At 38.3% G+C, this 15,093-nt stretch overlaps 1 protein-coding gene across 3 annotated transcripts in view; it reads right to left on the reverse strand.

Annotated features, from left to right (window-relative positions):
• The window catches only part of arid1b (AT-rich interactive domain 1B), a 101,586-nt gene that overhangs the window by 54,218 nt on the left and 32,275 nt on the right, over window positions 1–15,093 (reverse strand). For all 3 annotated transcript variants that reach the window (XM_067384634.1, XM_067384632.1, XM_067384633.1), the window contains exon 4: window positions 14,166–14,264. In XM_067384634.1, coding sequence (XP_067240735.1) covers window positions 14,166–14,264 — 99 coding nt within the window. The remainder of the gene's footprint in view (window positions 1–14,165; window positions 14,265–15,093) is intronic.

The following is a 15,093-nucleotide window of genomic DNA, read 5'->3' on the forward strand; positions in this document are numbered from 1 at the left end:
TGCTCAATACATACAGTTCAGCAGGAGTCAGATTTCACTTAAGTGACAAGAGTATAGGAGAAATTAGATGACTGAAAAGGCGATGGCAGAGGATTTGGGGCGCAACAGATCCTGAGCATCATTGACAAATGTCTCATCTTGTAAAATGTGCGGTCAGCACCGCCGCTCCCTATACACAGTACTTGTGATCGCAAATTCAAAAGTGAAAAGCAATTTCAGTACCCCGCATATGGATAGCAGCTCCCTGATGTCCACAAATTATAGACCTATAGACAGAGTACACGTGATTGCGAAAGTGAAAAGCAAGCTTGCATTTATAATCCCCCCCACCCGGTGTAATCGGTAATACCAGTGTTATCGCAAGTTTATATAGGCTACTACTACTCTCACTTTGACATCCCTTAAGCATCAGTACAAATTATACAATGTTAAAGTTATTGTTAAAGCCACCCGAGCCCTTAGTGACCTTTACTATACCAGATGTCATGGTAAATAGGGGAACAAACCTGTGATCCCATGATTCTACAAGCTAGAGCATATATCATCATTGAGAGCCATCTTCCTGCCTTCAACAGAAAAGGCAAAAAGAAGGAAGAATTGACTAGGAGAGACCAAAAGGGGTCTAATTACATCTGCAAGGTCCAGCACATGTTTATTTGATTCGTCTTTTAAAGGAAGTGCTTGATTAAATAAATAGAGGCCAGGAAGCGCATTTCAAATTCTCTTTAATGGAAGATGATGAAAAAGCCCACGGCTCGAGGCAGAGCGCGCAAAACCCACCACGAGAGAAACGCAGGCCATCAATCTTGCTCTCGCTCGTACGCACTTCAACTCTTAATGTTTTCCCCAACTGCAACACACTGAAGATCTGAACGCAAGCAAAGAGAGACTTTGAATTCGTCAGGTAAAAAAGGATAAACTGTACAGAGATTCCCGCCAGCCCATAATTCCCTACGAAAGTAAAAGAGGTTTAAAAAATAAAGCAGAACACCAAAGCAATATTTGTTCTGAAAGATGACACAGGGGGAGACATGAATAAAATGTGTGTGAGTGTGTGTACGCAGCTCCACTGCTGAGACAAAGCCATTTACAATTACAGCAACACAAGGGCTGCCAGAGAAACAGCGTTTTACCCTTCACAGAGGTGAGCGTTGAGCAAACTGCAGGTGACAGAAGCTTTGATACACAGATAAACAACACTGAGGTTGTTCTTATAACCTCCCTCTCTCCCCAACACGAAAGATAAGCCAGCTGTGATGAGCTCTTACAGAAGTGTAATCCATCTCTCATAGACACATCTTGGTGGCTGACACACTTCATCATACTAACAGAAAGGGTTCTGTGTAGATGGCCATCCATTCAAAAGTCAATGGACACACAGGGTTTATATCAGTTTTTCTTTCAAACTAAAGACCGATAATCAGATTTTTTGTACCAGTATTCAAAAAGAATAAAGAATAGCTACGATCAACAGTATTCACAGGTAAAATAACTTATTTAAAGGATTAATTCACTTTCAAATTAAAATTTCCTTATAATTTACTCACCCCCATGTCATCCAAGATATTCATGTCTTTCCTTCTTCACTGGAAAAGAAATTAAGGTTTTTGATGAAAACATTCCAGGATTTTTCTCCATATAGTGGACTTCAATGGAACCCAAAGTGCAGCTGTGCAGCTTCAAAACATTCTACACGATCCCAGACGAGAAATAAGGGTCTTATCTAGAGAAACCATCACTCATTTTCTAAAAAAGTAAAAAATAAATAAATAATTATATAAGTTTTAACCATAAATGCTCATCTTGAACTAGCTCTCTTCTTCTTCTTCTCTATTTGAATTCCAGCAGTGTAGACACTGCTAAGTGTATTACTGCCCTCCACAGGTCAAAGTTTGAACTAATTGTTATATACTTGCACTAGAATATTGTATACAACAGTTTAGTTCAAACTTTGACCTGTGGAGGGCAGTAATACACTTAGCAGCGTCTACACTGCTGGAATTCAAATAGAGAAGAAGAAGAGAGCTATTTCAAGATGAGCATTTATGGTTAAAACGTATACAATTTTTCATTTTTTTTTAGAAAATGAGGGATGTTTTTTTCTAGATAAGACCCTTATTTCTCGTCTGGGATCGCTGTAAACTGTAATTTTGACCTTCAACCATTTGGGCTCCATTGAAGTCCACTATATGGAGAAAAATCCTGGAATGTTTTCATCAAAAACCTTAATTTCTTTTCCACTGAAGAAAGAAAGACATGAACATCTTGGATGACATGGGGTTAAGTAAATTATCAGGAAATTTTCAGGAAATTTTCAATTTTCATTAGTGAACTAATCCTTTAATTTTTTTTCTTTTTTAGATTTATTTAGCATCACTGATCATCAAATATAATTTATGACTAAATTAATAATCAAGTCGAGTATATTATATATATATATATATATATATATATATATATATATACATACATACACACATACATACACAGTACTGTGCAAAAATCTTTATATCTTTTGCTGTAGTGTGTCAATAGGAAATATCCGTTCACATTTCCAAACATTTATTTTGCCATTAATTGTAATAATCCAGTGAGATTTTTTAATATACAATAAGACTGATAACAGCCGGTGCTCCACACAGTGATCTGATCTCACCATCATCAAATCTGTCTGTGATTACATGAAGAAACAGATGAAACTGAGACAAACTGAATCCAGGAGAACTGTGGTCGTGTCTCTAAGAAGCTTGAAGAAACCTGCCTGCAAAGATACAATACTGTGAAGAGTTTTAGGCACTTGTGTAAAAATGCTGTAAAGTGAGGATGTTTTTAAAAAATACTGTAATAAATAGATTTTTATTTATCAATTAACTTATATTAACTAAATCAAAACAATATTTTAATTAAATAAATAATTAAATAAATAACTGGCTTAAAACGTTTTTGGGGAGTGAAAATACTGACGTGCCTAAGACAGAGTGCTTTTCACAAAGGATATAGTTTTAAAGCAGCTTTACAGAAAGATAATGCTTTTATAATGTCTTAAATGAGTCGTAAATCGTAGTATATTTGCCAGTAAAATTCATTGAAAAATCTAGTCTCATTATCCAAGGGCGTAGATTTGGTTTCAACATTGGGGGGGGTTGAACGTATGCTGCCTGTTTGTTTTTTTGTTTTTTTTTTTATATTAAAAAATAATAATCTGTTTTATGTGTAGTGTTATTGGATAATCTATCTATCTATCTATCTATCTATCTATCTATCTATCTATCTATCTATCTATCTATCTATCTATCTATCTATCTATCTATCTATCTATCAGAACTTTATGAAATGTATGTATAATCATTCATCAAATTCTAACATAACGGTGATTCTAAAAAGAAAGAAATTATGTTAAATATTGAAACCGCCAGTAGGCGGCAGCGATTCGCTTTTTTATTGAGTGAGTGAGTCACTTAAATCGTTCATTCAGCCAATTCGTTCAAAAGTCAGATTAATTTAGGAAGAAAACAAACACCGATGTGAATATTTTTGTCATTGATCATTACAGACACTATTGAAAAATGAACAAACAAAACAGACGGCTGTTTTGGTAACTGGTTACAGTTACACTGATAGTTATGGCTACATTGTAATGGATTAGCTAGCTAAAATATGAGTGTATTACACAACATTCTCATACCTCCTTCTCAGTACATGCTTTATTCTTTTTAACTGACCAGCGGTTTAATATAGTTGGCTGGGCAGCGGTTCTCTTCATTTTTGGTGCTACCCGCGCTGTCTCATTCAAACAGTACAGCTCCACTCGCGTTGTTTTGGTGAAAGAGCGAGGCGCGTTGGTTGGGCGTTACCAATCGGTTCAATGGAGGGGGAGAATATTTTTGTCTAATTTATTATGACAAACTCATATTTGAATACAAACAAAATTATTGTTACAAAATAAATGAATTCTACATATTTTTCATTTGATCTGCTGTGATTTTCATGTTGAAATATTGGGGGGGTTTTAACTGAAGCATTTGAATATTGGGGGGGTGACCTCCCCCCCATCCCCCCCACAAACTACGCCCCTGTCATTATCACATTCTTTGCTTTTTATTATTTTATTTTATTGCTTAAAGGGGGGAGAATGCTATCTCATGCATTATGACTTATTTACACTGTTTAAGAGTTGCATTCTCATGCTAAACATGGCCATAGTTTCAAAACACGAGTTGGACGTATGACGGACTATTTCTGTGCCAAATGCACTCGTTCCAGATTCGGATACGTTTCGGAAAGTTTTTTTCGAGCATGGCCCTGTATCATGTCATAAAGGGTGGAATTCCTTGTATGGGCACTTCTCCCTGATGAGCGTGCGCACACATCACCCAGAGCAAGAGCACACCAATCAATGTGCTTCATTCGGGTTACGGAAGCTGTGAGATTTTTCAACAATGTCCCCAAAGTAGTTTGTTTTTGGTTGTTAGGGAAAGATAACATTTTCAGCTTCCCAAAGAACCCAGCATTAAGGGAACAGTGGATGCAGTTTGTTTTTCCAGGGCGGCAACAGAGTTGTGCACGTATGTTTGTTTCTTCCCGGAATTTTGGTGACAAATGTTTTGTAAACGACTCCTAGTTTGACGCTGGATTTGCAGATCGCAGTTGGTGAGTAAAACGCCATCAAATGTCTGTGTTTTGTAGGCAATCGCCACGCAAGTACATGTAATGTTAACAACATGAACGTTTTTGTTCCCTTTTTATTTATAATGATGTCGCAGCTTGCAGACGATTGCTACGCAAAAGCTGTGTGTGCTCGTAGCTCTTTAGCTCTGCCCACGGCACGCCTCCAGGAGCTCGGCTTTTTTCAGAAAGAGTCAGTACAGCATATCTATCTTTTCCGAGACTCTATAGGTACTCGAGATTGACATGAGATTGACAGAAACTGTGTGTGTATGTACCCTTTAATCTCATCAATTTTATTCAATTTACTATTAAAAAGAAGGAGTGAGACAGACGGACAGACATAACCTACCTAGTTTGTACAAAGAAAGACAAATGAAACATAGATTGTACAGCAAGTAATAGGAGACAAAAAAGAGGAATGGTGACAATGATTCAAAACCATTGTTCTCTAATTAAACTCATTTGACACTGGAGTTCCGTCTTTCTCTCTTGATCTCTCTCTCACACACTCAAATTCTCTGAAAGTAGAAAATTGTGCCATGAATTCAATGTCTGAAATACAGTTGTGCTCTTACATACCTCTTGCAGAATCTGCAAAAATGTAATTTTAACAAAATAAGAGGGATCATAAAAATTGCATGATATTTTTTATTTTTGTACTGTCCTGCATAAGCTATTTCACATAACAGATGTTAACATACAGTCCACTAGACAATAATATCTTAATTTATAAAAATGACCCTGTTCAAAAGTACCCTTTATTCTTAAAACTCTGTATTACTACCTGGATGATCCCTTGTTTGTCCTCAGCAGTTAAACTGCACACTGTTCTTCAGAAAAATCCTCCAGGTCCTGCACATTATTTTCAGCTGTGATTTTTGAAATCATACTTTTCATACTGAGGACAATTGGGAGACTCCTGCACAACTATTACAAAAGCTGCAAACATTCACTGATGCTCCAGAAGGAAAAACGATGCATTAAGAGCTGGGGTTGTAAACATCTGAACAGGATGATGATGTGTAAGTTTTTTTTCTTATTTTGTTTAAAGATCATATTTTTTCATTTAGTACTGCCCTCCAGAAGGTACAGAACATACTTACATGTTTCCCAGAAGACAAAAAAGTACAATTTATACTGATCATCCAATTCAAAAAGTTTACATCCCTGGCTCTTAATGAATCATACTGCCTTCTTGAGCATCAGTGAATGTTTGCAGCTTTTGTAATATTTGTGTACGAGTCCCTCAATCATCCTCAGTGTGAAAAAATGGATCTCAAAATCATACAGCCACAGCTGAAAAGGGTTCAAATATGCACAAGATGCTGGAAAACCAAAGAATGTGCAGGACCTGGAAGAATTTTCTGAAGAACAGTGGGTGGTTTAACTTCTCAGGACAAACAAGGGACTCAGGAACAAAAAATAAAGTCATGGATCATTCAGGTAGGAACACAGAGTTAGAATCAAGAATGCAAACTTTTGAACAGGGTAATTTTTATAAATTAAGCTATTATTTTGTCTTTTGGACTGTATGTAAACATCTGTTATGTGAAATGGCTTATTCAGGATAGTACTAAATAAAAAATAAAAGGCAATTTTTTATTAACCTTCTTATTTTGTTAAAATTATTAATGTTTTTGCATATTCTGCAAGGGGTATGTAAACTTTTGAGCACAACTGCATCTCAACCTCCTTTCGAAGAATCCATCATCAGACACAACATAATGGCAAATCAATCTGACAGTACAGGATGCGAAGTAAACTTATAAAGACACTGAAAGAGTGAAAAAGACAAAGAGAGAAGTTACCAGAAAGCCAGACAAAAAACCCCACAGAGAAGGAAATTGACAGCTCACAGACACATCTAAAAGGTCGAACCATCAAGAGCCTCTACCAGCATAGATGCACCCAAACAAGATCGGCTCATCAGCGGGGAATCTGTGTTGCCATAAAAATCAACAAAGCGGATGAAGTTCACCACCGTGGCCTTGTGCAGAGTCTTCACAAAGCTCTCAGAGAGAGACAGACCGAAGGGCAGTTAACACATTCAGACAGCGAGTCAGACTGGATGATCTCTCCTGGAGTTAGTCAATTGCTACATTTACATTGCAAGGTCTAATGACAAGATCCCATATTTGTTTGTGCCACAATTCGATACAGCCATCACAATATATATTGTCAAAAAGACTACTCTCACAGCCATTTACAAATCATGTGACATTACACAGTGTGTAAAAAGGTTAAGATTAGCAGAATATAAGTTATGTTCTTCAACTTTGATTGGTCATCCGATGTTCCAATAGTGCTCATTTATTACAACAGACTTTTCACTGTTTGTATCACTCCACTTGTCTGTGTTTGCACAGTGGTTAGTGAAGTCAACAGTGTTACTTAGGTGAGCCATTTGAATCATTCACTCAACCAGTTTGTTCAAATACACACTAGTGCTGCACGATATTGGAAAAAAACGACATTGTGTTATGTTTTTCTGCGATATATATTATGATATGAAATAAATTCACCAGATTACTTGAATAGCTCTATTTGGAAATAATTAATAATTCTAGAATTATTGGGGTGATTTAAATGAAATAAGCAGAGCTTTACATTTTCAGGTAAGTATTCAGGTACAGAAAATTAATAATCAAATGTAAATAACACTGCATTGTGTTCACTGTATAAACTGAATATAATTAATCTGTGTTAAAGCTGCAAAAGTGATTTTCTCTTTGGATTTTGTTGTTTGTTAACATTCATGACACAAAGCAGCAAGCCTGCTGTCACTTTAAGACCGAATATCCTTTGCAATGATATACATCCGTTTTCTTTGTTTGCATTACCTAAGCCATAAGCAACTGCGTTTACAAGGATACTAGCAGTAATGGACATTTTGACATAATTCTGCGTGCATGTGTCCGTTCAAGCACAAACAGACATGGAAGTGAGCATAATTCGGTGTTCATGTGCATCTGCGCTGTTCCGTGTGCGCGCAGAGAAGCAGCGCGCACAACTGACAAGACCTAAAATGTGCAAATGATGAACTTTCGCTATATGATGGTTCAACTTTGCAATTAATCTGAAAATTGCATGCGTTTCAAAACGTGGTGCCTGGTCTGTACGGATTAACGATCCCCATAGAGGCTACACATGGGTGGCTATTTTCATAAACGGACATTTCAACCTCTCCGGTTTCAAAAATAACATTGTGCACACATGTCAGTTTTCAGAAAAGTGTTCATTTACATGTACCCATGTATATATGCCGTCAAGAGCATGCCAAACCTGTAGGTGGCGGTGTAACGAGAAGCTCAAGTCCACGTAAGCCAATCAGAATCCCGAAAATAGCAACGAATAATACACGAGAAGAGTTTGCACCAACATAAATGCAGTGCCCAAGGAAGTCGACCGGGTGCCGCCATCTTGTAGCAGAACTTCACTTGCGTTAGCATCCCCATTGACTCCCATTCATTTTGGCGTCACTTTGACAATGAATAACTTTACATCTGAGGCGTTTAAAGACTCCATTTGTCCATTATTTATTTCCAAAGATACACGACAATGTATAAAGGGCTCCATTACCTTCTATGTTACATTATGGCCCCGTAGAAACAGTTTTTGTAAAAATAAGCTAACGATTGCGTCATAACCACTCGACTCTCTGTCGCACAGTAGAGAAATAACCGTACAGACAGGAAGAGAAGCTCGCAGGCATTCGGGGAGATTATCTTAATATGGCGTACTGGCGTTATATTTTAAAATACTATACAAAATAATTAATCAGAATACTTACTCCTGCTCACTCACGCCAAAGAACTCCCCGCTCAAGCTCGCCGTCTCTGCAAGATTAACGATGGCAGTTTGCACGCACAGCTACTAGAAGATTTAACGTTACATCTGTCAGACAGGTTGCGGACGTCATCAAGCTTAGTGTGAGTCTGCGCGTCAGAAAGGGAAGTGCTAAAAATCGCTAAAAATGGGCTTCACTTGACTCAATTGAGTTCCAATGGGGTCGCTGTGTCCATTTCTTTTACTGTCTATGCATAAATGCGACTACTACTCTGAAGGCTTCCATGATCACATGTAAACATAGGTCGCACTTTTGACGTAGGTGCGAGCCCTGGCGCATACTGTGACGTTGGCTGCCTGAACACCATAGACTGTAAAAAAATATGGACGTAGCGTCCGTGACGTCACCCATAGAGTACTGAACAGCAATTTTGAAGCGAAAATGAGGCTGCGGCCATCTTAGCTGCGCGTCACTGCACGTCACTCCCGGATAACTGAAAATGGGCAAAGAGGCGGGGAGGTGGTTTGAGCTGATGTGATTGGTTGCTGAAACCACGCCCGCCTAGCTCGACGTGACCACATTAGCAAGCAAAGGAGCTATCTATCTAGATACTATCTAAATTATTAATAAAGATAAGTTTTAACATCAGAAAGTTCTAAAGGTTTAGTGTCAATTTACGGTGTTTTTTTAAGATATAGATGCTCCAACACCAGTAGTGTTGGGTGTGCAAATAACAACATGGAACATCAAATGGGACTTCATACCTTTATAATAGATATCGCGAGATGAATCCAATCTGTGGCACTTGGGTAAAATATAAATGTCCATTGCAAAACAAAAAAAACATTTCACATTTCTTCTGAATGATCTGCTCTCTGTCAACGTTCTTCAAAAAAGGATGCAATCTGAGCAGCGATCGTATCTAACAAACAAATGAGCCTGTGTCCAAAGTATATTTTCTTCAAAATAGTGCAGCAGTTTTAGTTATAATATCCAAGCAGTGCTGTCAGAGTTATATATCCTCCTGGTATTGTCATTGTAGTTAATCTCGCAATCAAAACTTTCAGCCAATGCCACGATCCAACAACGTGTGTTCTGTGTCTCTTCCCCATGCATGCACACAGACACACATCAGTCTCGAATATTATGCAGCAAGCCATATTTTATAATTGAATAAAATAATCGAGAAAAACAGCACAAAAACGGCTGAGATGCCAAATTCAGCGGCAGCTGAGGTAACATGACGGCTTACAGACAGCAGCGCACTCTACCTGTCACTCAAGTGACCACGCCCATAATTATGCAGAACTTTAAGGCTTAATATAATTTAAACGGATAAGTTATTTTTTTATATAAGTTATAAAAAATTCACCCCCCTCAGAGTTGTCATGAAGGGCAAAAATAGCAGTATAGACCAAAACCACAATTTGAACCAACTTGTAAACATGTTTTTTTCTGCTATAAACTTGGCCAATTTAACATGGGACTCTATGAGATTCTGCTCTCTTTTGGAGCCTGTCCCTAGCGGCCAGTCGATGAATCGCAGTTTAAGTTACTTCCGTATTGGCTTCACGAGAGAAAGGGGGAGGTTGCCGCCTTCTGAACACCCGTTTGTCACTCAGTTTACATACAAACGTGCAAACGAAGATTTTCTAAATCTCCACTCTGGCCGGAGTTTTTAGAAAGACTCGTTTTCAGAGTCAAATTCTCAGTTTGCGTGTAAACGAAGGGCGCAAACGAAGGGAAATGTCTCCGTTTTTCAAAATAACCATGTACTTGTAAACGGGGCCAGAGCATGGGCCAGAGACAGACTGCATTTAGGCCACGCCCTCTCCGGGGGGAAAACAATCCAACCATCTCCATTCACTTTGCATAGTGTGATGCTGCCTGCTTGTCATTTCTGACTTATAACAAAACACAGAACAATGTCTAAAAGCTGCTATGTGACATGGTGTGTACAGCAAACAAGCTAAAAAACCCAGAACTAAGTTATTATAAGCTGTCAACCCCAAAAAACGAATGTTTAAGGACACAAAAGTGGATACAGGCAGTGAGACAGAGCGCAACAGATGTGTGACATTATTCTGTTTTTTGTTATAAGTCAGAAATGACAAAGAGGCAGCCTCACGCTATATAAAGTCAATAGGGACTGTTGGATTGTTTTCTCCCCGGTGGACGTGGTTTTCAGATTATGATGCGTGTCGCTCTGTCTATATGCTAGACATTGCACTTCCTGCGATGTGACTATCATTGATGCACACATCGCGATATCAGTGCTAAAAGGATACATTGTGCAGCCCTAATACACACTTATTTAAGAACACAATAAGTGACTGCCTTTTTGAGCAAGTCACTGAATTATTTAGTCAACCAATTCATTCGAAAACACAGTTCCAGTCAGGAACAAAACACTTCTGTGGTTGATTCTGTTTGGAACCATCTTAATTGGAAAAGACAAATAGAAAAAGTAACTGCCGACGTTGTGCCTAAAGCATATGTTGCTTAGTATTATCATCCTGTTTACTGATATTGTAAAAGCAATATCAAACTCACAATCATGCTCTTAGATTTTAAAGGGTCTTTAAGATACATACTGCACAAACTACAGAGTTCTGGGTGTAGCACACACATTTTCAAGGCTGTGTCTCATTTCAAAGGGTACTTTATATGAGATGTCAGGAGCTCCAGATATTCAAGGGCAAATGTAGCCATGATAAAGGCAGCAACAGCTTACATTATCATTCCTTCAAAAAATGATGCACAAATAATTTAAGGACTTTCTGCTGTCAGGAAGCATGACAGTGGATTAACGCTGTGCAAAGCTCACACTGTTTTGGTGCCAGCAAGGTGGATTACATTATGCTTTCATAAATAAAAAACAATGAGCAAAATGTGTTTAAAAATCACGTCGATTTCATGGGGATTCCGCAATTAGGAGCACGACCAGGTGGAGAAGACCAAAGGGCAAATTTCCTCCGGTGTTTAATAGACCCCTTAAAAGTCTGTAAACATTGCAACGTTTCCTGGTGGGCGGGGCTTAGCTGGAGGCAAAAAGAGACACTGGACTCAATGTTGACAAGCGTACGCTAGCATGTTTTAGGAGGGATTTATTAAACATAGATGCAGAAGAAGGTTCAGAACTGTCCGAATATGTACAGTCACTGACTCTGCGGGACCGTGACAGCTATTTTTGTAAATTAACTTAAGTTTTGGATATTTCCTAAACAACATATGAATTACTTTTGGGTGATTCGGGGAATTTTGTCAAGGCTTATTGTCTAATGTAACCTAACGCTGGGCTAACTATGATTATGGCTAGTAATGTGGATTATTTTAAGAGACCATTCAAAGGATGGCACACACATCTATCGCTGTATGTTTGTTTAACATTTAAGCTAGCTAGTGCGCTGAAAGTTGGTGACTTTTGACCTATAAAACAGAAACGTGCTGATTTGTACTAGATAAAACCAACACACCATTACATATGCATCAATTATTTTACCTGATATGAAGTGTGCACTGCAAACACGAGCATTATTTATGATCGTCTCCGTCCAGTCTGTACGCCGTATTGCTTTCAACCACAATTATCTTTTTGATTTCTGTGAAGGAATGTCTTCCGGGATCTGGTAAAACTTTAGTTTTGAACCAAAAGTCCTGTTCCTTCTATTCTGGCAGCCAAAAACACAACAAGATGACATTTTAAAGTCAAAACCTCAAACTTTTAGCGCCCCCGCTATTAGTTCTTATTTATGTTTTGCCTCCAGCTAGAGCGGTGACGTCACAGTGACATAGGCGATTAAGGGGTCTATAGGTGGAGCTTCAAAACTTTCTAAATTCATGACATAGAGCATTTTTCTGACTGTCATTGCATTGATCCTGATTCTATTTTACATAAACTTAATTGTAGAAACAATTCTGTAAAACACCAGTTCATATTTATGGGCTGTAAGTCAATATGTTGCCACGAAAACACCATCACCAGCCTCAGGTCTTCAGAGACAAATCATAGAGCGTTTAGTAGTTCCATTGTTAAACAACCAGTTAGTTCCATTTCAAACTTCCACCATTTTTAAGGCAGAAATCGACTTCTTTTTTTTTTTTTTTAATTGAGGTTGTGAATGATACAAGCACAGCCTGATCCATAGAGTCTCTTCAGGTCTTGGGATCTAATTTTCAACCCATGTTTTCTAACGTTTATTCCATCTGTGTAGTTCAGACTACATGGAAATGTGTGTTCCTTCATCCTTTTCTTGCACTTATCTGGTGCAGAACATTACTGTGTGAGAGACACTTTGAGATAATTATCCAAGCTCACACACAGTGCAGACTGGCCGTTCATTGTGCTGTTATTCTCTTTGTCCTTGGCTGGGAGTTCACTGGGCCATTGTGTCAGACACATCTAAAAATAGGTCTGCCGGCATGATACCAGCAGCCGCCTGGGGCTTTTAAACAACATTACCTCAGTCATCAAACCCCTGCGGGAAACCTATCATGACAGCACCAGAGACTGCAGCTCCACTCGTTTAAATACCCATGCAGCGTCTTCTGACTCTCTGCTCACTAGAAACACTAAGAGCTTTTTATAAGGTCAGCAGGGCTGGATGACTATTTTTAGGAAATTGATGGTAACTGGAATTCCTTTTGCAATTTGGAGTTCCTCATAAATCATTAGAGCCTTGAGAATATCTTCACGGATCACTGAAGGAAGGACAATATCGCACTTTAAGGAATAGTTTACCAAAATGAATTTAGTCACCCTCATGTTGCTCCAAACCCATATGACCTCATTCTTCCATGGAACAAAAACACAAATGGCTCCTACTTGGCAAGTGAAGTTCCATATCATCCCACTGGTTCCCATATATTTTGTAACCTAATCACATTGCAGCAGTCTGAATATGCAAAATTGATTGTTAAGTATTTTATGGAGAATGTTTCTTTTAATTTTATAGCTCGACAGCCATTGGCCACTAAATTGTATGGAAAAGAGCAATGTAAGCATTCTGCTATCTCTTTTCATGTTCAAAAAAAAAAAGAAAAAAGAAAGTCATTCTGGTTTGGAATGGCACGAGGGTGAGTAAATGATGTAACATTTTGTTTTTGGGTGAACTATTTCTGTTGCTGCAAAATTAAGTCAAATATTCATCTTATGAATCTATAGAAAAATGAATAAACAAACAATGTAAATACACAAAAAAAAACTACATTTTTAACCATCTGGTAATGCCAAATGTATAATCCAGTAAATTAAAAGGGTTTGGTTGGAGATGCAGCCTTTGACATCAACAACAAAAGGTATGGAAAGTGTTTTTTTCCCTGGATAAGATGTAAGCATATTTATTTTTTATATGGTAAGTTTTATTTAACTTCTTTAGCAAGTTGCATTTAACATCAGAACAGACCTGCGACCCATTTTTGGTCAAGACCCACCATTTGAGAACAACTGGTGCAGACAATTTGGGTAAAACAATAGAGGGTTCTGGAAAAGTGTTTCCAATTCGGATAAACAACCAGAGTGCTGGAAAAAAAAACAGAGCTTTGTGAAGCCCAAGAACAGTACTTACAACCAGAAGATATCTACTTTATCCAATTGAGCATCATCTATAGGGTACTCATAAAAGCATTTCTAGAAAAGTAAGGCATAATCTAACACCTAGGGCAGACGGTCTCTAAAATCTCAGACTAATTCTGGACTGTAATGTCTCACCGGGAGGCTGGACGGGCGGTCCTGCTGAGTAAGGCCCATGTCATCGTGGTTTGGTTTCCCAGACTGGACCCTGCTGCCATATCCCTCTTGCAGAGTGTCCTATTGAGAAAAACACATAAACTGAGAAAGAGGGAAAGACTGATGGGAAAAAAGAAGAGGCATGCAGCCACTGAATGGCTCAAACAGCCCAGAAAGTCTGTGTTGTGGTACTATACACTAACATGCCTTTATTCACAAGGAATAAGGTAATTAGACAGTTGCAGACAGTGTGATGATGACACCATCTCATAATTGTGCTTCATCCACAGACTCTGATTCACACGAGCAGAACGGCTGTTCATGCAGAAATGCTGAGGCATGTCTGTCGGCTGAAACGCAGACTGTGCACTGATATCAACCGTAAAATTATGCAATCTACATAAGGGGATCAAAAAACTGCATTAAAGGAATAGTTCACCCGAAAATTATTTATTGGCCTATTTATGTTTGGCTGAATGTCCAAATAAAAGAACTGGATAATAGTTCTGTGAGATGTGATTCTATCGAATGGCAAGAAATAAGGGGTGTAACGCTCTCTGTAAAAAAATCAAAATCAAAATCAAACCGTTCGGTTCTCCACCCACAGCTCGGCACGCGCTTGCATATTATAGATGTGTATTATATTATTGCATATTTACAATCCATATTATAGATGTGTCGTCAGGTTTTGGATGAACCGTGGTGTTCATCCAAAACCTGACGACACATCTATAATATGGATTGTTGAAAACAGCAACGTGTAAAACAGACAGATGTATATGGCTAATGTATATTTCAGGCGATGGATACGCATTCTGGTTTCCCAATACATTACAACAGCGATGATTATGGACAAAACAGTCACTCAATGTTCAATGCAAGTGCTGTATGTGATCACAGCGCGCAAATA

The sequence above is a fragment of the Chanodichthys erythropterus genome, chromosome 4 (genome assembly GCF_024489055.1).
Source record: "Chanodichthys erythropterus isolate Z2021 chromosome 4, ASM2448905v1, whole genome shotgun sequence".
In the NCBI taxonomy this organism is placed as follows: Eukaryota; Metazoa; Chordata; class Actinopteri; order Cypriniformes; family Xenocyprididae; genus Chanodichthys; species Chanodichthys erythropterus.